The 22876-nt window shown below is 44.4% G+C and overlaps 1 protein-coding gene and 1 pseudogene across 2 annotated transcripts; one reads left to right on the top strand and one right to left on the bottom strand.

Annotated features, from left to right (window-relative positions):
- Positions 1–1669: 1669 nt before the first annotated feature.
- Positions 1670–15873, bottom strand: GNPDA1 (glucosamine-6-phosphate deaminase 1). 2 transcript variants are annotated; one of them, XM_006891122.1, is made up of 6 exons: positions 15750–15873; positions 11533–11634; positions 10389–10571; positions 4873–5057; positions 2688–2862; positions 1670–1920 (listed from the first exon to the last, which is right to left on the bottom strand). In XM_006891122.1, the coding sequence occupies exons 1-6, from the start codon at positions 15871–15873 to the stop codon at positions 1820–1822; spliced, it is 870 nt and encodes a 289-aa protein (XP_006891184.1). In that variant the 3' UTR covers positions 1670–1819. The 2 variants fall into 2 exon arrangements, with proteins under 2 accessions (XP_006891184.1, XP_006891185.1); XM_006891123.1 differs by lacking the exon at positions 11533–11634 and having other exon boundaries at positions 1820–1920.
- A 5114-nt stretch (positions 15874–20987) lies between these two features.
- LOC102852246 lies at positions 20988–21553 on the top strand (annotated as a pseudogene).
- The last annotated feature ends 1323 nt before the right edge of the window (positions 21554–22876 follow it).

Here is a 22876-nt window from a genome sequence, read left to right as displayed (position 1 = left end):
TCTTAACAACATGCTCAAAGTATATGAGATGAAGTGTCACCATCCTTGCCTCCAAGAAGCATTCTGGTGTACTTTCTCCAACATGTTTATTCTTTTTGAAGTCCATAGAATATTCAGTTCTCCCCTCTAACACACTCAAAGGCATTGATGATTCTTCTGTCATCCTTATTCACTGTCCAGTTCTCAGATGCATAGCAAACGACTGAAAAGACCATGGCCTGGATCAGGCACACTTTAGTCTTCAAACTGACACCATTCCTCCTTAGTATTTTGAATGGGGTCCTTGATAGCAGACTTTGCCGATGCAACATGTCTTTTGATTTCTTGACTGCTGGTACCAACGGTGTTGATTGTGCTTGTTCTTGTCGTGTGCTGTTGAGTTGGAACAGAGCCACAGCTGACCTTCCAGTGGTTTTTCAGAGGCAGTAAATTACATGGCAGGAGACTGCCTATCCTTCTCTTGCAGAGTAGCTGGTGGATTTGAACCAAATGCTTTTAAGATTGTAGTACAGCTTCTTACCACTAGGCCACCAGAGCTCCCTCCTGATTGTGATAGAAGTCCACATATGACATATTTAATTTGAAAATAGCAGATTTAATAGAAAACATCACATTGTAAACAAGTCCATTAATTCATTAGATTAAGAGAGAATGGCCACACAATCACACATACAGAAGCTAAGGATGAAATACTGGTATTAAATGCAGCACTCAAAAGAGGTCTGAACCAGCCTCAAAGGTCTTTCTAAAAACAGAGAGAGCAGCAACTTCAAACAGGCAAATGGTAGCATCCACTCCACAAAGGCTTAGGAGACTAAAGGGAGGGTGGAGCAATAGACTCATCTTGAATAAGGGCTCAAGGATAAAGGACAAAAGGGCTCTATTTCCTGATGTTCTGGGACCACTGGACCACACACCACAGGAACTGGGAGGACCAAAAGGGCAGGGTCTCTGAAGTGGAGGAAAAGCTATCAGGTGGCACGCACTTGCCTCGCCTGGGAGCAGAACAGCATGGCATGTGTGTCGTGACTAAACTCTTAACAGCTGCTTGCCTTGACCCCTGTCACCTTACTGAACAAGAACACTGAACTAGAGAGTGTCTGCCCTCCTGAGGGCCTCCTACCTTTTTACTGAGTACACAGTAAAAGAGGGGGGGGCTGTGAGAACTATCAACAAAAGTATAAGGCTCTGGCAGGAAAAGGCTTTCTGCCTTCCTCTTGCTGGTGCTGGAAGAGCCCCAAGAGAAAGGGGGCTGATGTGGCTGGGCCCACTGGGGATCTGGGTTCATCAGAAAACACTTTCTCTACTCAACCCCTTCCCCAGGGAGGCCTGTAAGTTCATAGAAAGGTCAGCTGTGGGAGCAGAAAAACAAGCGTGTTTGGGAGAGGAAGTGAGAGTTTTCTTTCCATGACACTTGTTACTGATAACCCACTACTTCTTGAGACACTGAGAAAGTTTATGTCTTAAGGGGCAGGTCTGCTCTGGAGAGACTAGCAAGACTCTCAGGAGAGGCTGTGTCCAATAAGTGCTAGTGCCCCCTCGTGGAGAGTCCGTGCACGTCCTGATGGGAGTGTGGAAAACTTCTAATCTGGATGTGGTGGGTGGGTATCAAGATGATGTGATACATTTTTCAGAGGGTTTTGTGTTTTGTTAAGTTAGAATCAAGTTATTCAAGCCTCACATCCAAGAATAACATGTTTACCCACTTATCTGGAGTTAACCATACAAAATAAAAGAGACAGTTTTGTTTTCCTAAAGACAATTTCCAGAAAGACCCGCTTGTCCCGATGAGGTACTTGATGCCAGGTTCCAGCACAGGCTAATCGCTGTATGATTTCTTAGAAGGCTCGTGTTTTTCTGTTTCTTTCTCTTTGATGCTGTACAAGGGGTCTACCAACTTGCTATGAACAAGCATTAAACCTACAAAAAAATTGAAGAAATGTTGAGCACAGGCAGCAGTCTCATGTTTACCAGTTCAGCTCCCTGCATAACAAGGAGGTTCTCAAATAGTGCTGGGGCTGATGCTCATCATCTTTTGTCTGTGATCTGCAATAGTAAACCCTTACAAGTAGAAAAGGGCCTGCTGATCCCAGTGAGTGCTCCAGTTCACAGCACTTGAGTAAATAAAGTCTGTCCCCGGGGAGATGGCTAACGGTCAACATTTTCAGAAAAGAACCAATTCCCACTATACTTGTTTAGTAAACAAGAATTTCAAAGAAAAAGGCAGGCATCTTCATGTCTAGTTTTAGTTCTTTGTCTATGGGGAGAAAAAGCCGCATAGATCTGCAAAGGATAAAACTTGGAGGCTCACTGTCTCTTAAAAGTTCCTCAGTTTAGAACCTCTGATCCAATTTTCTGTAAGAAATGGGGCGGGGGAAGCGAGGAGGAAAGAGACTGGAATGAAATTATGCACATTTCGAAAGAAGAAAAAACAAATTTTCAGCAGAAGCCTTCTAAGAAAAGGCTCCAGGGGGGAAAAAACCAACCAAACAAAATGCCTGCAAAGATACTACTACACAGCCCCGGGCCCACAGCTCTCATTTCCTACCCTCCTACTCCAGAAAGGGAAGCTTGCCAACATGAGCAGAAAGAACGCCTGAGCATCAGGAGACTGCGGCATCAGATTGTTATTAAAGTCAGGGGCGTGTTAAGATGTTCGCAGCCTGAACGCATCACTCCTCCCTCACCTTTGAAATACTTGACAGTCTTCACTTTCAGCTCCAGGGTGGCGTCTTCGTCGCACACAAACACGGTGCGGGGATGCTGCTGGAAGGCGGACACGGTCCACATGTGGCTCACGCCCTCCTCGATGGCCTTGTACAGTGCGAACGCTTTGTGAGCCCCTGTGATGAGGATCATCACCTGGGGGAAAACAAGGCAGTGACAGAGGACAATGAGTATCCAGCCAAGGGTTCCAGACCCCTGGATTCTAGGCGAGCCCCTCACATATGTGGTGGTGGTGTGGACTGTCGAGTCAGAACCCACCCATAGCTGATCCTCTGGTGAGTTTTCAGAGGCAGTTAATCTCACAGGAGAAGACTGTCCATCCTTCTCCTGTGGACAGCTGGTGACCTCAAACTGCGTGCCTTCAGGATTGCAGTACAGCTTCTTGCCACTAGGCCACCAGAGCTCCCTGACATGGGTATTAGAGCTGCTCTATTTAATACATATGACAAAGAGTTGTAAAACACTCCATGCTCAGAGGCGCTCTTGTTTGATTACACAAACACAATCCTCATGTTGTCTACAGAAATGGGCTCCTGTGAGGGTGATTTGCCTAAAGTCTCAAAGCTAAGAAACAGGTGTTTCTGATGCCAAAGCCTGTGGTCTTGACCACCATGTGAGAATGCTTCCGGGCGAGGATGGGTGTGAAATGTCTCTTGAAGAGACCTGCCATATAAAGGCCACACCCTTCATCCAGAGAGCCCGATGCTGGGATCCTAGGGGCGCCTGGTTGGGGGAGTTTTCAGTGCCATGACCTGCAAACCTAAAAGTGCCTGGAAGCAATGGTGAGCTACCTGTGAGGCTCCGAAGGCTGAATTCCAGAAGGGCTGTCCTTATCTAGCCACCTTCATTCTGTTCAGTGTGTTCAACCTGCTAATGTGACCTAGGGGAGAGCTCTGAGGATGCACTGCTTTTTGTGCGAGTAAAACAAAGGCAGACTCCCCTGAAGAATGTGTGAGGGGGTGACACCAAAGAACTCAGCCCTGAGATCTCCTCTCATGTGTCACTTGTACTATGGACCTCTGAAGAGAATTCACTGATTCTTAAAAGGTGAGAAAGCAGAGGCAGAGGAAGAAATGGCTAATTTTTAAGAAACCCAGAACTGACTTTAGAATCTCCTGATTTCTAGCCCCAGGTCTTGTCACAGATCAAGATATTCTCTTGTCTGTTAAGGACAGCCCTCAGCACTATGGGTAAGCAAGCGGCAGTGCCAGAACCAGTTGTGGCCTGTTATTATTGGGACATGTTACCAAGTCAGATTCTACATAGAACTGACCCTCCAGTGGTTTTCATAAGGGTATAAATTACACAGGGGGAGACTGCCCATCTTTCTTGTGCGGAGCAGTTGGTGGACTCCAATCAGACGCCTTTGGGTTGGCAGTGCAATTCCTTACCACTGAGGCACCAGAGCTCCCTTGTGGTCTACCTAGGTACTGATAAAAGGTGACCCAACAGAAACCTGGAGGCTGGCATTCCTGTCACAGAAGTTTAAGCAGGAAACTTTTTCACTAACTCAGACACTTATTTACAAACCTGGGCAAAGAAACCTGAAGCTAAACTTGCAGCTGCTTCTTATCATTTTATGCCATTAAAATAACTTCTAAAATTCTAATGAAAAACATTAAGGAAAAGACTACAAGAAGATTAATACCTAACTTTTTGGCAGGCAGGGGAGGGGAAACTTCACTTAATTCAGTTCAAGACACAAACTTTCATCATCTTTCCCATGTTTACTAATCCCTGCACACTTGGGTCTAACCACAGGCCATGGGGGCCAGGGGGAGTGCCCTATAGTGGGCACCACTCATTTCAGGGACAAGACAGTCCGTCCTTCCAGACCTGGGCAGGGATGAATTCATATTCCAGTGTTAATGGTGCTGGATTCCTGTTTGCCTGTGAGAAGCATAAAAGGGGCCAGAGTGTCTGTGGTTCCCTGCATAAATTACACACAGAAAGCTTTCACTGCACCCGGGGAACAAAGTTACTTTTAAAGAAGTAACATTAAAAGGAATTGGCTAGCATTTCAGCCTTTATATAATGTCTTAATTTTTAATTAGAATTTTTTCAGTGCTATCTATATAATTAAAATCTGAAATGAAATAAAATAAAGCCCTTCACTCTGGTCCTATGAGGGTCCTGTGCCCTTACCTCTCTAGCATCCATGACAGTGCCCACACCCACTGTCAGGGCCATGGTTGGCACCTTGGAAAGATCGCCATCGAAGAACCTGGCATTTGCCAGGATGGTGTCCATGGCAAGTGTCTTCACACGGGTTCTGGACACCAGACTGGAGCCCGGCTCATTGAAGGCAATATGTCCATCAGGGCCAATGCCTGCCAGGAGAAAACAACAGGGCAACCCTGAATCCCAGGGCTCCAGGATTTCAATACAGATCAGCTTTCTCCTGCTTCAAACAGGACCTGGAAGAATCCTTGCACAACAGGATTCTTATTTTTCTACCTGCACATGTCCACTTTCAGCTTATTACCTCTACTCCACCTCTCTGAGACACACAAAGATTCACTAACTGCTACTACCCTCAAGAAGCTAAGGAAATTTCCCTCTGTTGCAAGACACGAAGGCCTGTGTAAAATGGCTGGCCCAAGAGTGTCTTCCAGCCACTGCTTCCCCAGCATCTGCTCAAGGCTGCAGCCAAACCCAGGCACACTCACACCCTGGATGGTGGCAGAACCACTGCTTGTCAGGTTGGGGGGCTAGAGTTTTAGACCACAATCCTGCCCAGAGCACTAGATCACGCCTCCACCACCTGGAGACCACCCAGCTGCCTGCCGCCCCTGCTGTCCAGCACCAAGAGGACCAATATCACAGGTACTTTGGCTGACACACTGCTGTCTAGCTAAATCTTGTGAGATTTCTTAAGCAGAAGAGACCAGGTGGAGGCTCAGCTTCAGGAGGGCAACAGTCATCCCACTCCTGTTTGACTATTCTTCCCAAGAGGGGAGCACCAATATACAAGTCCTTCACAAAACATTTCCGTGCTCTGGGTCATTATATAGTTACAACAACCTAGCACCTACTAAGAAAAGACTCACACAATGTCAAGAAAGCAGCAGTCTGCCTCAGTCATAAAAAAAACAAACAAAAAAACCTTCTTCTAAAAAGGCAGACCCAATGACTATCCCAGATAGAACCAGAAGAAATATGTTCATGTGGAGTTATTTGAACAGCTACAGAAAAAAAGACACAAATGATAGAAGAAATAATGGAAGTCATTAAAAGAGCAAATACCCCAGAGACAATAATCCAGAAAAAAAAAACACTGATAAGGAACAACTTTAACAGCTATCGAAGAAAATGCAAAAAATGGATGAAAGAATGGATAGTATAGATAAAGAGGTACAAGAACTTAAAACATTATCACAGAGAAGATAGAGCCCACACAGTACTGGAAATAACAGAAAAGCATGAAAATGCAATCCAAAATATTAAGACAGAAGTGGCAGAAGTTGTTGCAGCAGAATACTGCTCCTGTTATGTGCCATCCCTGCAATATTCTGTGCCAACCTCACTGTCTCCAACAAACCTACTCCCATGACCCCAATCACTGAATCGATCCATCTCACTGAGGGTCTTTCTTTCTTATGCTGTCCCTCCACCCTCCCAAACATGATGTCCCTCTCCAAGGACTAGTCACTCCTTGCAACATGCCCAAAGTATGTCAGACGAAACTTCAGAATCCTTGTCTCCAAGGAGCAGCCTGGTTTCACCCTCTCCAAGATGAATCTGTTCTCCTAGCAGTCCATGGTATATTCAACATTTTTCTCCAGCACCACAGCTCAAAGACATCAATTCTCTTTCTATCATCCCTAGTCATTGTCCAGCTCTCTGATGCATAGCAAGAAATTGTGAAGTCTATGGCCCAGATTAGGCACGCCTTAGTCTCTAGCTTGATGTTGTTGATTTTCAGAACTCTGGTGAGGTCCCTGGCAGCTGACTTTCCCAAAGCAATTCATCTCCCGACAAAAAAGTAGAACTGAAGAGACAGAACAGAGAATCATGAGAGGTGGAAGACAAGAGACTCACTGGAAACATACTAGAAGAAAAATTAGAGATGAGATGTAAACAAAAGGCAGAAAACATTAGAATCATGTGGGATAACATCAAAAGGAACAATATAAGTATGACTGTAATTCCAGAACATGTGAATGACAGGGAAGTCATGAAGAAAATTGTGGAAGAAGTACTAGAAGAAAAATTCCCTGGTATTTTGAAGAACAAGGAAATCCACATTCAAAAAGCACAACAAACACCAAATAGATTATACTCAAAAAGAAAAATATAAGGACATATCATAGTCAAATTCTCCAAATTAAAAGATAAGACTAGAATACTAAAAGCAGCATGAGAAAAGCCAATAATCATCTACAAAGGGGAAACATTTAGATTAAGTTCTGATTTCTCAGCAGAAACCATGTGAGCTAGAGGACCTTGGAATGGCATATATAGAAAGTATGAAAGAAAATAGCTGCCAGCCAAATATCCTATACCCAGCAAAGCTCTCCATCAGATATGAAGGAGAAATTAAATCCTTTGCAAAAAAAGAAGGATCTTAAGGAATTTGTGAAAAGACCAAAATTACAAGAAATTTTAAATGCATTGATACACACAGAGACTCCAAAGGAAAGCTGATGGGGCATAGTAACCATAACAACAGAAAAAGAAACATGGCAAAATGACAGAAGTAAAGCATGGCCTGACAATAATCCCACTTAATGTGAATGGACTAAATGCACCAATCAAGAAAAAAAATAGTGTAGAATGGATAAAAAAACAAAGTCCATCAATATGTTACCTACAAGACACATCTAAATAATGGAGAGAAGGCAAACTCAAAATTAAAGGCTGGGAAAAAATATACCAAGCAAATGCAACCACAAAAAGCAGGAGTGGCAATATTAATCTCTGAAAAAATAGACTTCAGAATGAAAACCACCATAAAAGATAAGGAAGGGCATTACATACAGTTTAAAGGCATAATAGATCAAGGCGACATAATCTTGGTCAACATGACAGACCTGTAAAATACATAAAACAATGGTTAAAAGAATAAAAGAAACAGCACCACAATAGTGGTAGGAGACTTCAACACACCACTATCACCAAAGGACAGGTCAACTCAAAAGAAACTTAACAAAGATGCAGAAGATCTAAACTATACAATCAGCCAACTCGACCTTGTGGATATATTCAGGGTACTGCACCCAATTAAAACTCAATTCACTTTCTTTTCAATGCACATGGTACATTCTCCAAAATCAATCATATATTAGGACACAAAGCAAGCCTCAACAAATTAAAAAAACACAGAGATAATACAAAGTATCTTCTCAGATCACAAAGCTATAAAACTAGAAATTAACCACAGGAGGGTAAAGCTTATTAATACCACCCCTATGGAAACTGAGTAACTCTACAGGATTGGGTTATCAAGGAAAGTTTACAGAATCTTGCAAGGCCTCTACAAGAAAAAGACTGATAACAAAATTACAAAATGGGCAAAAGACATGGAAAGAATTTTCAGAGAGGAAGGTATTTGGATGGCCAACAGACACCTGAAGAAATGCACCAAATGACTGGCACTAAGAAAGATGCAAATCAGAACTATAATGAGACACCATCTTACTCCTGTAGCAGTGGCCAAGTTTAAAAGGAAAGCAAATAATAAATGTTGGAAAGAAGGTGGTGAGATAGGAACTCTTTCTTAAACACTGTTTATGGGATTGTAAAATGGCACAACCATCCAGTTCCTAAACAATATGCCTCTGGAAACTCTATGAACTTTGATAAATGTCGATAGTTGCAGAGGGGCTTCAGACCTTTTGTTCATAGGGTCTCTATGAGTCATGCTCAACTTGAAGACAAACATCAACAACAACTCTGGGAGACAGTTTGGCATTTCTTCAGAAGCTTAACAGAGAAATTCTATATGACCCAGCTATTCCGCTGATAGGAATATAGTCTAAGAAAATAAGAACTGACACACAGAGACTTGTACACCATGTTCATAGCCGTGTTATTTACCATAGCAAGTTATTTACATAGCAAGAATTTGGAAACAGCCCAAATGTCCAACCACAATGGAATGGACTGAGAAATTATGGTATAATCACATGATAAAATACTACACAGTATGTAGGAGCAAAGATTTTGTAAATCTCTACCTACCTTGGGAGGGACTGAAGAGTATTTTGTTAACTGAACTAACTCAGTCCCGTAAGGACAAATACTGTATAAGATTATTATTGTAGAATATGTGAGGATCCAAGGGGAGCAGGATGGGAGCACAGTGGTGAGGATGCACGAGGGTTGGGGGTGGGTGGGGGGTGGTTAAAGGATATGGGAAAGATTTGGTGTGAAAAACAATGTATATGAACTTTGAAAGAAAACCTGTACCAAAAAAAAGAAGCAGCAGCTAAGGAAAGCACCACTCCAATAGTTTTGGCCACTTGAGTGATCAGAAAAGTGTAATTCCTCTGCCCCTCCCACCTGTGATTAGAGGCCCCTGCTTCTGGGCAGAGATGCAATGAGTAATACAAGTCTGAACAGGCAACACAAAGTTTATAAAATCTCAGAACAGAAAAGCTCATCTCCTTGACCTTGAAATATACAACAAAAATAACCCTCAAACCCATTCTGGAATAGATTCCCATTCATAGCAATCTTATTGAGCAAATGAAACCACTCCAGAGTTTCCAAGGCCTTAAAGGAAGAAGCTTAATGTACCCTTACTGGAAGAAGCCCTGGTGGCACAGGGTGTACTGATTGGTCTGGAATTACCAAAAGGTGTGCAGTTCTAACCTGCCAGCCATCCTGTAGGAGAAAGAGGAACGGTCTTGGAGACACAGTGGAGGGTGTCTATGAGAACTGAGGCACAGAGACTTGTACACCATAGTCTTAACTGCAGTGGCTTGGTTTTGGTTATCTTAATGGCTCTTCTCCTGGGTGATGAGTTTAAACCACCAACCTTTTGGCAGCTGAATACTATATAGTCATGGTAACACCAGAGCTCCATTATCATGAAGTACAGAAGAACTAAAAACTATAAAAGGAAATCCACCTTTACTCCCCTGGGGGTGCTGCAGAGGTGACATCATGTGGAGACCTAAGAGGACAGCCCACGGTATAACACAAATCTGAGAGGCAGATGCCTTATGCAAGAGACAGCCTGGGGCTGGTCATACAACTTGCCTAAGGCTCAACTGGCCATTGGTAGCATACAGGGAGTGAAGGCAGAACCTTCTCAAAGCTGTGACTGGAAATATTTGATTAAGTTGCATGACTGATCCACACAGCCTTATGCCTGGGGAATAGACAGACTCTGAGTTCAAATCCAAACCTCTCAAATCCCAGACAAGGCATCCAAGTGCAGAGAAGAAGCTGTTCAAGATCACCCACTACTGCATGACAGAGCAGGGCAGGGATCTAAGGCACCCACTCTCGGCACCTTTTCTGCCTCTATAAGAGTTTAAGGGTCCTCACTGTCACTGGCACAGACTGAGGAAGCTGCTTGGAAACTGACATGGAATCTCGTCCTCCTCTGTCCACCCAGGGCCTGGGCTGGCAGCCATGCTGCAGACTGCCAGGCTCACCTCCAACCACCCAGGGCCTGGGCTAGGTCCCGTGCGGTGGAATGCCAGGCTCACCTCCAACAAACAGCTCAATCCCACCCGCAGCCGTGATCTTCTCTTCAAAGGCGTCACACTCAGCCTGCAGGTCGGTGGCATTCCCGTCCAGAATGTGGGTGTTTGCTGGGTCGATGTCAATGTGTTTGAAGAAGTTGTTCCACATGAAGGAGTGGTAACTCTCAGGGTGGTCTCGAGGGAGGCCTGTAGAGCCAGAGCCACACTCAGTCACTCAAGCTGGGCCAGGCTTTGCTAACCACAGAAGCGCCAGGAAGCACTCAGACCCACAGAGGAGTTCCTGGGAGGGACTGTCAGCCTGAGGGCCTAACGTATCTTCTGCTTCCCACCTGAAGCAATGTCCATAAAGGACAGCCTACTGCCAATAGCCTTGACCAAGAAACGGGCCAGAGTAGCTACACACCAGGGAATCATGAACCCACTAATTTATGATCACACAGGCTCGAGGCAGGGGTCGATCAAGGCTTCAAGAAGTGGTCGAGACAGATTGGAGGTAGGCTAGGGAAGCAGGACACCCCTCACCCTGTGCTTCCACCATTCACCTGTTATGCCCTTGTGGCCACCTCAGCCCAAATCCCAACATGAACATCATGTGGCTGGAAGGAATTATCTCAGAGCTTCCTCAAAAGGAAGACGTGCAGGAATATTTAAAATGAAGCTATCACCAAATGATGAGGATCGGGGTAGACATAGAAGACCAACAAGCAGCTTTGGAGCCGCAATCAAAGGACACACCTCACTCTCAGCTCCCCTCCCAGAATACCAGGCAGTCAGGGGAGCTGGAGGGAGAATGCCAGAACAAACTCTATTTACAGTCACTTGTTCTAAGAAGAAACAACATGCAGCTAAGAGGTGGCAGGAGAGGAGAGGATACTGTGATTGTTATTAGGTGCTTACTATATGCAAGCAATTTCCACCTCTACTATGATGCCATTTAATGCTTACAGCCTGTGAGGTCAGCTTGATTAGCCCCCAGCCCTTTATTTCTTTTTAGCAGAATAAATCACCCCTGGAAGAGTCAGAAATTGATAGCTGCGCCTATCACCGGACGTCATGGGCACCTGAGACATGCCCCCTCCTCTCTAGGACCAAGTACGTGAGAAGTGTGAGAAAGACACTCCTGGAATCAGGTAAGGACTTAACTCACCCACATATTCATCCATGTTGAAAGTCTTGACGTATTTGAAGGAGAGGTCCCCATTGTTGTAGTATTCAATAAGTTTCTTGTAGCAGCCAAGTGGGGTGCTCCCTGAAAGCAAAAAAATGTCCCTTCAGCCTCCAGCTCCTGAGCACCCTCTGAGCACCCAAGAACGCATCAGGTTGTCCCCACAAAGCGACTGTCAGACTTGAGGGACACAAGGTAGAGCCGCAGTCCTGCCCAGAGTTCAGTGTCACCGGTCATCTTTTAATTGCATGGCTAGTGCCTAATCCCCGCTGGACAATATACTCCACGAGGGCAGACTGTGTCTCTTTAATTCACTGAATCCCAGTGCCCAGCACACTGGCCGCTAGAATGGCTGTGGGCGGCACCTGTGTGAATGCCAGCCTTAATCACTGACTACTTCACGTGAGTCGCTTCACTGCCTGCAAGTGAAGCATAAAGGAGCCCTGGTGGCTTATGTGTAACTATTGAGCTGCTAACTTAAACGTTGGCAGTTTAAACCACCAGCTGATCCATGGTAGAAAGATGGGTAATTTCCTTCAGGAGAGATCGAGAGTCTCAAAACCCTGACAGAGGTTCATGATGATGTCATGGGAAACAACCTAACAAAACAAAACCAAAAACAACAAACAAACAAAAAACCAGAAAGGAGAAAAAAGACCCACAGTGTCTGCCCTAGAAGAGCTTCCTGTGCATGAGGGCCAGTCGTGCCACGACAGTCATGTCAGCTAAGGGCGAGCTCACCATGAGGGTCAAGGACAGCTTCCCGGAGGACCAGCAAACCTCAAGCAGAGGAGGCTCATTAAAAAGCCAATGTCATAAAACACACACATTAAAAGAAGGGAGGAGGGCAGCAGGGCCACAATACACCAAAAGGCTAAAATCCCGACTGCATACTGAATTACTTGACAATTTGAATGTAATATTTACATTCTATGGTACTGTGGAATGATTTTTAAGTTTAAGTGTAGCAATGGTCGCATTATGGTTCTAGAGGAGAATGTCCTTCTTCTTAGGAGATAGGTACTGACGGATTTAGAGGTTAAATGGCAGGACATCTGCAAAGTACTGTTAAGTGGTTCAGAAAAAAACCTCCCAGAACTCTATCAATGTTTGTAAGTGGTGGAGCAGGAAGGAAGGAAGGGAGAGAACATAAGATATCAGATTAAACAAATGGGACAAAATGTTAACAGCTGGTGAATCTAGATGAAAGGCATCTGAGTGGGCACTGCACTCTTCTGTTAACTTCTTTGAATATTAGGAATATAAATGAAGGGATAAAAGTCATACCCCAATCAGATCCTATCACTCCTCTTCTCATTTCATGGAGTAATAACAGGTCCTTACGAAAGTCCTACAGAAGGGGGCTCCTGGGCATCTCTCTCCTTTTTTCACCTCAAGACCTTTGCACCTGCTGTTCTGCCAGAAATGCCCCTCCTTCAGGTGCCTGCATGGCCAACTCCCTCATCTCAAAATTACTAAAATGTCACTGTCAGAAAGCCTCAGTGCCATCACACCTATCACTGCAACTGTTGACATACCTTGTCTTCCTAGCTTCTGAGGAGACACTCCGATTTTCCTTCCTGGCCTCATTTTCCTCCTTATCTCTTATCACCTACCACACTATATATTTTACTAAATAACTTGTTTATTGTCTATCTGTCTCATAGTTTAAGCTTGAGGAAAACAAGAAATTGTGTTATTGCTGTTAGGTGCCATCGAGTTGACTCATAGCAACCTGATGAACAAACAGATCAGAACCCTGTCCTGTGCCATCCTCAGTCTCTGACACACTTAACTCATTGCTGCAGTCACTGTGTCAATAACCTGGTTGAGGGTCTTCCTCTCTTAGCCATCCCTCCATCTTTCCAGGCATGATGAAATGTATCTTTCCCTTTCCAAGGAATAGCCTCTCCCAAATACATGTCCAAAGTATGTATGATGAGTTTGTAATCTTTGCCTACAAGGAGCCCTCTGGCTACACCATATTTGTTCCTCGGGCAGTTCATGGGATAGATGTGCAGTACTCTTCTCCAACACTACAGTTCTAAGGCATCAATTCTTCGTCTGTCATTTTTAGTCACTGTCCAGCTCTTAGATGCATAGCAAGTGACTGAAAAGACCATGGCCAATTATCAAGGAAACCTTAGTCCTCAATCTGACATCATCTCTCTTTAATAATTTGGAGAAGTCCCTTATGGAAGACGTGCCCTGCACAATTCCCCAAGAAATGGTGTAACTGTGTCCTTTTTGTTCGTTATATTCTCTGCACCTAAAACCATCTGGCATTTATTAAACATGCTGATCAGATGATGGAGCAGCGTTCCCTAAAGTGCCCAAGCCAGCCAGCTTGTGCTGTTACAAGGATTTATCTATGGCTAAGCCGCACAGATTCTTTTGGTGTGCCATTTTCCAAACCTCTAACTTCCCATAAATTCTCCCCAGTATTTAGCCAATAAGTGCCTCTTCTGCTTAAGTTAGCTGGAGTTAAGCTTCTGTGGTTTCCACCCAGCAATTGGACTGGTGCTCCCTCTAACAGAAGAATGTGCCAAGGAACCTTTAGAAATGTTGCATTGGTTCAAGTGTGGCAGGCTGGGCAGAGGGTTTCCACAAGCTACCAGGAGACACAGCTGTGGGTGGAACAGGCCTGGGCTCTAAGCTCAGGTCTAGCTGTTGTTATAATGTACCACCAAGTCAGAATCGACTCAAAGCAGACCCTCCTGTGTTTTTAGAGGCTGTAAATCTCATGGGAGGAAACGGCTCACCTTTCTCCTGTATAGTAGCTGGTAGATAAGAACTGCCTGTCTTTGGGTTGGCAGCACGCAGCTCCTTAGCACTGAACCACCTGGTCTTGCTGCTAAGTGCTGCTGAGTCAAGTGTGATTGACAGTAATCCTATGAACAACAGATCTGAACCCTACCCTATCTTGTGCCATTCTTATCATCTCTGACACACAAAAGCTCACTGCTCAAGTCAATGTGTCAATCCGTAATGTTGGGGATCTTCTCCTTTGCTGACCCACCATCTTCCCAAGAATGATGTCCTTGTCACTGGAGCCACAAATGCCACCCTAAGGAGCCTGCATCCAATTCTGGGAAACTGGAAAGAAGCCCAGACTCTGACTGGATAGAGACAAAGTCACCCCACAGTAAGCAAACCGGTGTTACACACCTCCTGCATGGCCTGATATTCGGGTAGTTTCAAAGGTCTAGGTAGATACCATTCTTCCAACATCAAGTGCAGGGGTCAGAAAACATTGGCTGATAGGCCAAATCTGGCCCATTGCCCATTTTTTATAGTCTATAAGGTAAGAATAACTTTTATATTATTTTAAACAGCTGGAGGGAAAAATCAAAAGGATTATTTTATGATGTAAAAAATAAGTAAATGCATACTTTAGCACCCATAAAGTTTAACTGGCATGCAGCCATGCTCATTCATTTACATACAGTCTGTGGCGGAGCTGAAGAGCTGAGCCTGAGACTGTGTGGTAAGCAAACCTAAAATATTCAGTATGTGACCATTTACACAAGTTTGAAGAACTCTCCAAATAGATGGGTCACGTGGGGCCACATGAGAGCCTTGGGGCAGATCCACTATCTCTGAAGCAGTAGCGTAGACATTTGCCTTGAAATGCTAAAGTAAAAAACAATCTTCCTGTAAAGACAACATTCTGGTTTTTCCACCAAAAAAAGTAGGATTGCTTTCATTTAGGCCGTAAGTGTAACTAACTCTTACAGAAAGTGAGTTAACTAACTTTCTTCTCAATTCTCCAAAAGATGGAACTTAGGACCACTCTAGATTAGAACGAGAAAGAAGAAACAGAAGAGAAATTAATTTACGACATAAAATGAATACCTTAGGGCATTAGTCCTAATTCTGCTAACTCTGGTTGAGAAGGACCAATTCAGCCTGAAAGTCAAGTTCTTTCTGCCTAACCAACATCCTTTTGCTCTAGGACATTTCAGGTATACATGGTAGTAATTAAACAGAGGAAACCAGGTTCTTTTTTTGGCAGGTCTGGGGAACGCAGGAGGTGCTCTCTTAAAATGCAAGTATCCAAATCCTCCTTGAAGTCTTTGGTTGAATCACCCACATATCTTGGCCCCCAAAGGCCCCTAATGAATACATTAAGGCATTTGCCCCCACTTTCTCCTCCCCATCCCTAGTACGCTCTTCATCAAAGGAGAACCACAGCACACCTGTGGGAAGTCCCAGGGTGAAGTACTTTTCTGGCCCTGGGTTAAACTGGATGATGCGATTCCTGATGTACTTGGCCGCCCACTCACTGGCCTGAGAATAGTGGTCCAGGATGATGAGCTTCATTGTGTCCTGTAAGAAGGTGACAAAGCAAGTCAGTGGTAAGAGACACAGGTGGGAAGTGATGGAGATAGCTGTGGAAGAAGAAGCCCCTCTAACCAAGCAACAACTTGCTTCTCAAGTTGTCAGAGTCAGAGAAGAAAACTTTGCCTTTCATTTCACAGGTGAATTTACAGGCTGGGCAAAGTAACATAACTCCACCAGCTACCAGGAGGCATGGTTGTGTGACAGTCTGGGTTCTAACCTTGTTGTTGTTGTGTGCTGTCAAGTTGCCTGCGACTCAGCGACTCTATGTACAACAGCCCTAAACTCTGCCTATCCTGTGCCAATCTCACCATCTCCGACACACCTGTGCCCCTTACCCCAGTCACTGAATCAATCCATCTCATTGAGGGTCTTCCTCTCCTGCGCTGTCCCTCCACCCTCCCAAGCATGACATCCCTCTCCAAGGACTAGTCCCTCCTTGCAACATGTCCAAAGTATGTCTGACGAGGCTTCAGAATCCTTGCCTCCAAAGAGTAGCCCGGCTTCACCCTTTCCAGGACAAACCTGTTTGTCCTCCTAGCAATCCATGGTATATTCAACACTCTTCTCTAGCACCACAGCTCAAAGGCATCAATTCTCCTTCTATCATCCCTAGTCATGGTCCAGCTCTCCGATGCAAAGACCATGGCATGTAGCAGGTGCACCTTTGTCTTCACACTGACATCTTTGCACTTCAGCACTTTAGAGAGATCTCTAACCGGACTTTCCCATGGCAATACATCTTTTAATTTCCTGGCTGCTGGCGCCAAGAGTGTTGACTGAGGAGCCAAGCAAACCAAAACTGTGAACAATCTCAATCTCTTCACCATCCATTATGACACTGCCAATTGGCCCAATGAGAATCTTTGTTTTCTTGATATTGAGTCTTAATCCATACTGAAGACTGCAGTCCCTGACCTTCCACAGCAAGTGCTTCAGGTTCTCTTCAGTTTCAGCAAGCAAGGTTGTGTCATCTGCATAACACAGACTGTTGATGACTCTTCCTCCAATCCTGATGCCACATTTCTCCTTATAGAGCCCAGCCTCCCTGATAACCTGTTCTGCATAAAGATTGAAAAGGTGGATGTCAGAAGAGACTCTGAATATTGCACTGGAGTGCTGAGAAGCCAAAGCAGAATGAAGAAAGCAAGACATTAAGTAGCTGAACAGGAGATTTCAAAAGGCTGCACAACAAGACTAAGTAAAGTATTATAATGAAATGTGCAAAAAGAGCTGGAGTCAGAAAATCAAAGAGGCTGAACTCGCTCAGCATTTCTTAAGCTCAGGGAACTGAAGAGCAAAGTCAAGCCTCGAGTTGCAATACTTAAGGATGCTTTGGGCAGAATATTGAATGATCCTGAAGTATTAAAAGAAGATGGAAAGAGTATACAGAGTCATTATACCAAAAAGAATAGGCACCACAGAAGAATTTAATGAAACCATATACGAGCAAGAGCCTATGGTGATGAGGGAAGAAGTTCAGACTGCTTTGAAAGAATTAGCTAAGAATAACGTCCCAGGAATTGATGGTATACCAATAGACATATTTCAACTAACAGATGCTGCCCTTGATGTGCTCACCAAGTTGTGCCAAGAAATCTGGAGAACAACCACTTGGCCAATTGACTGGAAGAGATCTATATTTGCTCCTATCCCAAAGAAAGGTGATCCCACAGAGTGTGAAAATTATTGAACAATATCCTTAATATCACATGCAAGCAAGATTTTGCTGGAGATTATCCAAAAACGACTGAAATAGCACATCAACAGAGAACTGCCAGAGGTGAAGGCTAGATTTAGACGGGGCCATGATACTAGAGATATTGTAGCTAATGTTAGATGGATCTTGACTGAAAGCAAGGAGTACCAGAATAATGTCTATCTTTGTTTCATTGATTATGCAAAGGCATTTGACTGTGTGGATGGCAACAAACTGTGGCTGACTCTGAGAAGAATGGGAATCCCAGAACACTTGATTGTGCTAATGCAAAATCAATACTTGGACCAGGAGGCAGTCGTCAGAACAGAGCAAGGAAACACTGCAGGGTTCAAAATTGGGAAGGGTGTACACCAGGAGTGTATCCTGTCTCCATACCTTTTCAATCTTTATGCAGAACAGGTTCTAACCTTAGCGTCTCCATTTATTAACAGTGGGACCTCCCTGTGGGCACAGCTGTCAAGTGCTCAGCTGTGCATTTTGAGCCCACCAATCACTTTGTGGCACTCTGTAAAGATTACAGCCTTGAAAACCCTGTGGAACTGTTTTATCCATAGGGGTACTATTAATATCACATGCAATAAAAATTTTGCTGGAGATAGTACATAAACAAGGAACTGGCAGAACTACAAGCCGGATTAAAAAGAGGATATGGAAGAAAGGAAAGCATTGCTGATATCAGAGAGATCTTTGCTGAATGCCAAGGATACAAGAAAGATGTTTACTTGTGTTTTATTAACTATGCAAAGCCACTTGACTGTGTGGATCATAACAAATTATCAGTGGCAAAGAATGGAAAATGAGAAGAATGGAAATCTCAGAACAGTTAATTGTGTTCATATAGAACTTATACACAGACCAAGAAGCAGTTGTTTAAGTAGAAGACGAAAATATTGCATGGTTTAAAATCAGGAAAGCTAACCTTCAGGGTTCTTTTTTTTTTTTTTGCTTTTTCATTCTTATGCAATTGGTATGCTGAACAAATAATCCTAGAACTAGGCTATACGAAGAAGAATGCAGCATCAGGCTTGAAGGAAGGCTTATTAGTAACCTACAATACACAAATTACATTAACTTTGCTGAAGACCTGACGCATTTATGGATGACGCTCAATGACGGTGGCTTTCACAGTGAACTGTACTTCAATATAAAGAAAACAAAAATCCTCACAACTAGACCAATATGCAACAACATGACACATAAACACTGAAGGTGTCAAGCATTTCATTTTGCTTCTATCCACAACCGATACTCTTGGAGCAACAGTCAAGAAATCAAACAACATATTACACTGGGCAAATTTGTTCTTTAAAGAACTCTTTAAAGTGCTAAAGAAAGAGCAAGGATGTCATTTGGAGTATTAAGGTGCACCTAACCCAAGCCAGGGTATTTTCAATAGCTTCAAAGGCATATCGAAAGTTAGCAAATTGAATAAGGAAGACTGAAGAGCAATTGATGCCTTTCAATTGTAGCGTTGATGAAGAACACCAAATATACCAGGAACTGTCAGAAGAATAAACAAATCTGACCTTGAAAAGTAGAGGTTCAGTGGAAAACCCTCAAAGAGATGGAATGGCATAGTAGCAGGAACTATTTAAATACAGCAGAAACTCTGAGGACCACGGAGGGCTGGGTAGTTACACAAGGTAGCTATGAATCAGAACCCACTGGCCAGCACTTGACAGTAAAGAGATTCACAATGAATGGAAATGATCTAAGGCAATGGGTCTGGATTTTGGTTTGGAAGACGTTGGTCAAATGACCCAAGTTTTCAGACTCGGTCCGTTTCCTCCTAACACCTAATTGAAAGGATAGATATTTCACCGATCTCACAATGTTGAATATTAACTGAAATAATGCACGTCAAGCATTAAGGATTAATATTAGCTATTAGTATTACCTTGTAGCCACAGTTGTCTTCAGGCCTGTATCTCAGGTCTGATAACTCTCTCCAAGGACTCTCTCTCAAAAAGTAGAGAGGTCGTTGGGGCCACCAGAGCTGGTGAAGAGAAGAGCTTTGCCTGGGAGGTGTGTTCTCTTTCAGTACTGGGGAAGAAGTGTTACTAGCGTCCTTGTTAGCTTTGTGAACCTCCATTTCCCCAAATCAAATGGGTAATGGTTATTGCTCTGGAAGAAGGGAATTTTATTTCCAGGCACTGCGGTCTGTCTTAAGTGGAGCACAGAGGCGGACAGTGCACCCTTTAGAGCTCACCTCACTCAGGTAACAATCCCATCTCCCCTGTGGCCTTGCAGAGGCAAAGGAACAGTGCAACTCGCCAATGTGCCAGCCCCGGGGTGCCAGAGAACGGAGTCGCCCACTTCCCTCCAAGCCCCGGCTCGCCAATGAGGAGGGTCCTCAAGAAGGGTCCGGGGCAGCCAGGACAGAGACTTACGAGCACGGTTCCCGCGGCGGCTGCAGCAAAGGCTCCGGAGGTCCCCCCCCCCCCCCCCCCGCGCGCATCATGTGACCGCGGGTCACGCGGCGGCGCTCGCTCCGCCCACACGGCTGACTCAGCGAGGGCGCGTCCTCGGCTCCGCCGGACTCTGCTCTGTCGCTGCTTCGACCCCGTGAAGGGTGGCGGGACCTCAGCGGCATGCAGGCCTGTATCGAAACTGAAAAACACACTACCTTGTCGAAGGCCAAAGTTGGGAAAGGGTTTTTGTGGCGGTGGAGACAGACGCGCGCACGAGGTCTCTGCCTGGAATGCGGCCCCTTGTTCCTGGGGCTGAAGCTGGCGGTTTTCAGTCCCTGGAGATGGGGGTGGGGACTGAAAGTGCTGAATCAAACTCCAGAGTTAGTGGACCAGGCTCTGTCTTCAGTTTTATTTAAATGTTATTTATCTACCTACTTATTTCAACTTTTTGTTCTATCATAAAAGCGAAAGCAGTTTAAAAAAAAAGTCTTCCCCAAACATGCAACATTAACTGTTGCTCTCAATTTTGTTGCTGTTGTTAGGTGCCACTGAGTCAACTCATAGCGACTCTATGAACAACAGACCTGACCCCTGTCCTATCCATACAGTCTCAAACACACTAGAGCCCGTTGCTGCAGTTACTGTGCCAATCCATCTGTCATCGAGGGTCTCCTCTCTTTCACTGACCGTTCCAAGGAACAACCCCGTCCTAGCAACATGTCAAAAGTATGAGAGACAGAGCTTTGCCATCTTTGCTCCAAGGAATACTCTGGCTGCACCCTCTCCACACTTATCTGTTTGTTCTTTTGGTTGTCCGTGGGATACTTAGTATTCCTTTCAATCAGCACAACTAAAAAGACAGTTCTCTCCAAGCATGGCTCCTGGGCCTAGTGATCACTCTCAACCTCTTCTGCACACAGCAGAATGGGCCCAATGTCTGCTTCTCCACCGGTGTCTTTGACACCATGGCCAACAACAGTGAGCACACCTTCATCACCATCAAGCCTGATAGCGTGCTGCACAGCCTGGTGGGAAACATCATCAAATGCTTTGAGCAGAAAGGATTCACCTTGTGGCCATGAAGCTCCTTCAGACCCCAGAGGAACACCTGAAGCATCACCACATTGACCTGAAAGACCACCCATTCTTCCTGGGGCTGGTGAAGTACATGAACTCCAGACCAATAGTCATGGTTTGGGAGTGGCCGAATTAAAGATTAGAGGAATGATACTTAGAGAGACCAACTAAGCAGAGTCTAAGCCAGGCACCATTCGTGAGGACTTCTGTATTCAGATGGGAACATCATCTATGACAGCGATTCAGTAAAAAGTGCCAAGAAAGAAATCTATGGTTTAAGCCAGAGGAATTAGTTGACTACAAGCCTTGTGGCCATGACTGGATCTATGAGTATGGTGAACAACAGCAGCATCCTCCCAGTTTGAGACTGCTCCATGTGCTCCCCTACGCAGCTCTTCATTCCAGGTTTGGAAACAGGAGAATTGAGGATCTTTTTCTAAACCACATTTACTAATAAAGTCTTTGGAAACTGGACTTTGGGTAGGAGGGAAGACATTAATTCTTCTAGAATACATTCTAAATTGTTTTTCTGTAAAGATACTTTATGAAAATGAGCACACGGTATACACATGGTTTAATGGGGTTAGGTACTCATCAAGAAAATGTGATGGCCTAGTGCATAAGGTGTCCGTCCCGCTGCTGACCAACATGTAAAGAGTTTAAATTTACCAGCAGCTCTGTGGGAGAAAGATGGACCGTTTTTTGTAAAGATTTAGAGCCTCAAAAACTTAGCGGAGGGTTGCTTTCAGTTGGAACCAACTCCAAGGCAGGGGTTTAGTTTTCAGATTCTTGATAGGTGCTGTCGAGTCAGCTCAGCGTGATCCTGTCCACTCAGCAAGCAGCGGAATGAAACTGCGCTAATCTTTGCCATCCTCACAATCATGGCTGCTCTGGTGCCCAATGATGGAGCATTGTATCAGTCCATCTCATTGAAGAGCTTCCTTTTCACAGATTCTTTACCCAGCATGGTATCTTTCTCCACAAACTGGCCCTCCTGCTAACATATCCAAAGTATGTGAGATGAAGTGTAGCCATCTTCACTTCTAAGGAGCATTCTGACATCTTCCAAGATGTGTTTGTTCTTTCTGCAGTCCATGTTAGATTCAATATTCTTCTACAACATCTGTTGTATGCTATTTAGTTATATCCAACTCACAGTGGCAGAGTTGGATTGCTATGTAGAATTTCTTAGGCTGTAGTCTTTACAGGAACGGATCACCATGCCCTTTTTCCGTGGTGCCACTGTATGGGTTCAAACTGCTCAAGTCAAGCACAAATCAGGCATCTCTTTCTGAAGCTAGTTAGAAGATATTCTAGAAAGTCACTGTAGTGGTTATTGGTTGCTGTAAGTAGTTAACTGCTGGACGCCAGTGGGTTTGGTTTTGGTTATTGCTGTGTAATAGATTGCTCCAAAATGTAAGGACTTAAAACAGGAACACCTATTATTTTTACAATAGTGCAGGGCCAGAAGTTCAGACCAGGCACAGTGAAGAAGTTGTCTGGGGCTTAGAATGGAAAACTGCAAGGCTGAGGCTGGAGTCATGTGAAGGCTGAAGTCCTTACTTACATGCAGGCAATCAATCCATGCTGCCTGTCAGCTGAGAGCCGAGTTGTGAGCGGTTGACAGGAATGCCCATATGTGGCCTCTTCTGGACTGAGTTTCCTCATAATACAACTTGCTATCTGGGTTGTAAAGGTTAAGTATAAAACTCAGAGGTGATTGAAGCATTATTCCTTAATGACCTAAGAAAAAAAAAGTGCTATAGCATCATTCCTG

The sequence above is a fragment of the Elephantulus edwardii genome, unplaced genomic scaffold (assembly GCF_000299155.1).
Source record: "Elephantulus edwardii isolate Elephantulus edwardi_28Jun2011 unplaced genomic scaffold, EleEdw1.0 scaffold00095, whole genome shotgun sequence".
NCBI classification, from domain to species: domain Eukaryota; kingdom Metazoa; phylum Chordata; class Mammalia; order Macroscelidea; family Macroscelididae; genus Elephantulus; species Elephantulus edwardii.
This window is presented reverse-complemented; position numbering and strand designations above follow the sequence as displayed.

Coding starts and splice junctions, on each gene's coding strand:
- GNPDA1 (XM_006891122.1), bottom strand. CDS start 15,873: ATGAAGCTCATCATCCTGGACCACTATTCTCAGGCCAGTGAGTGGGCG. Junction 11,635..15,749: donor CACCCTGGGACTTCCCACAG/GTGTGCTGTGGT, acceptor TTTTGCTTTCAG/GGAGCACCCCACTTGGCTGC. Junction 1,921..2,687: donor GACTGTCAAGTATTTCAAAG/GTGAGGGAGGAG, acceptor ATTTTTTTGTAG/GTTTAATGCTTGTTCATAGC.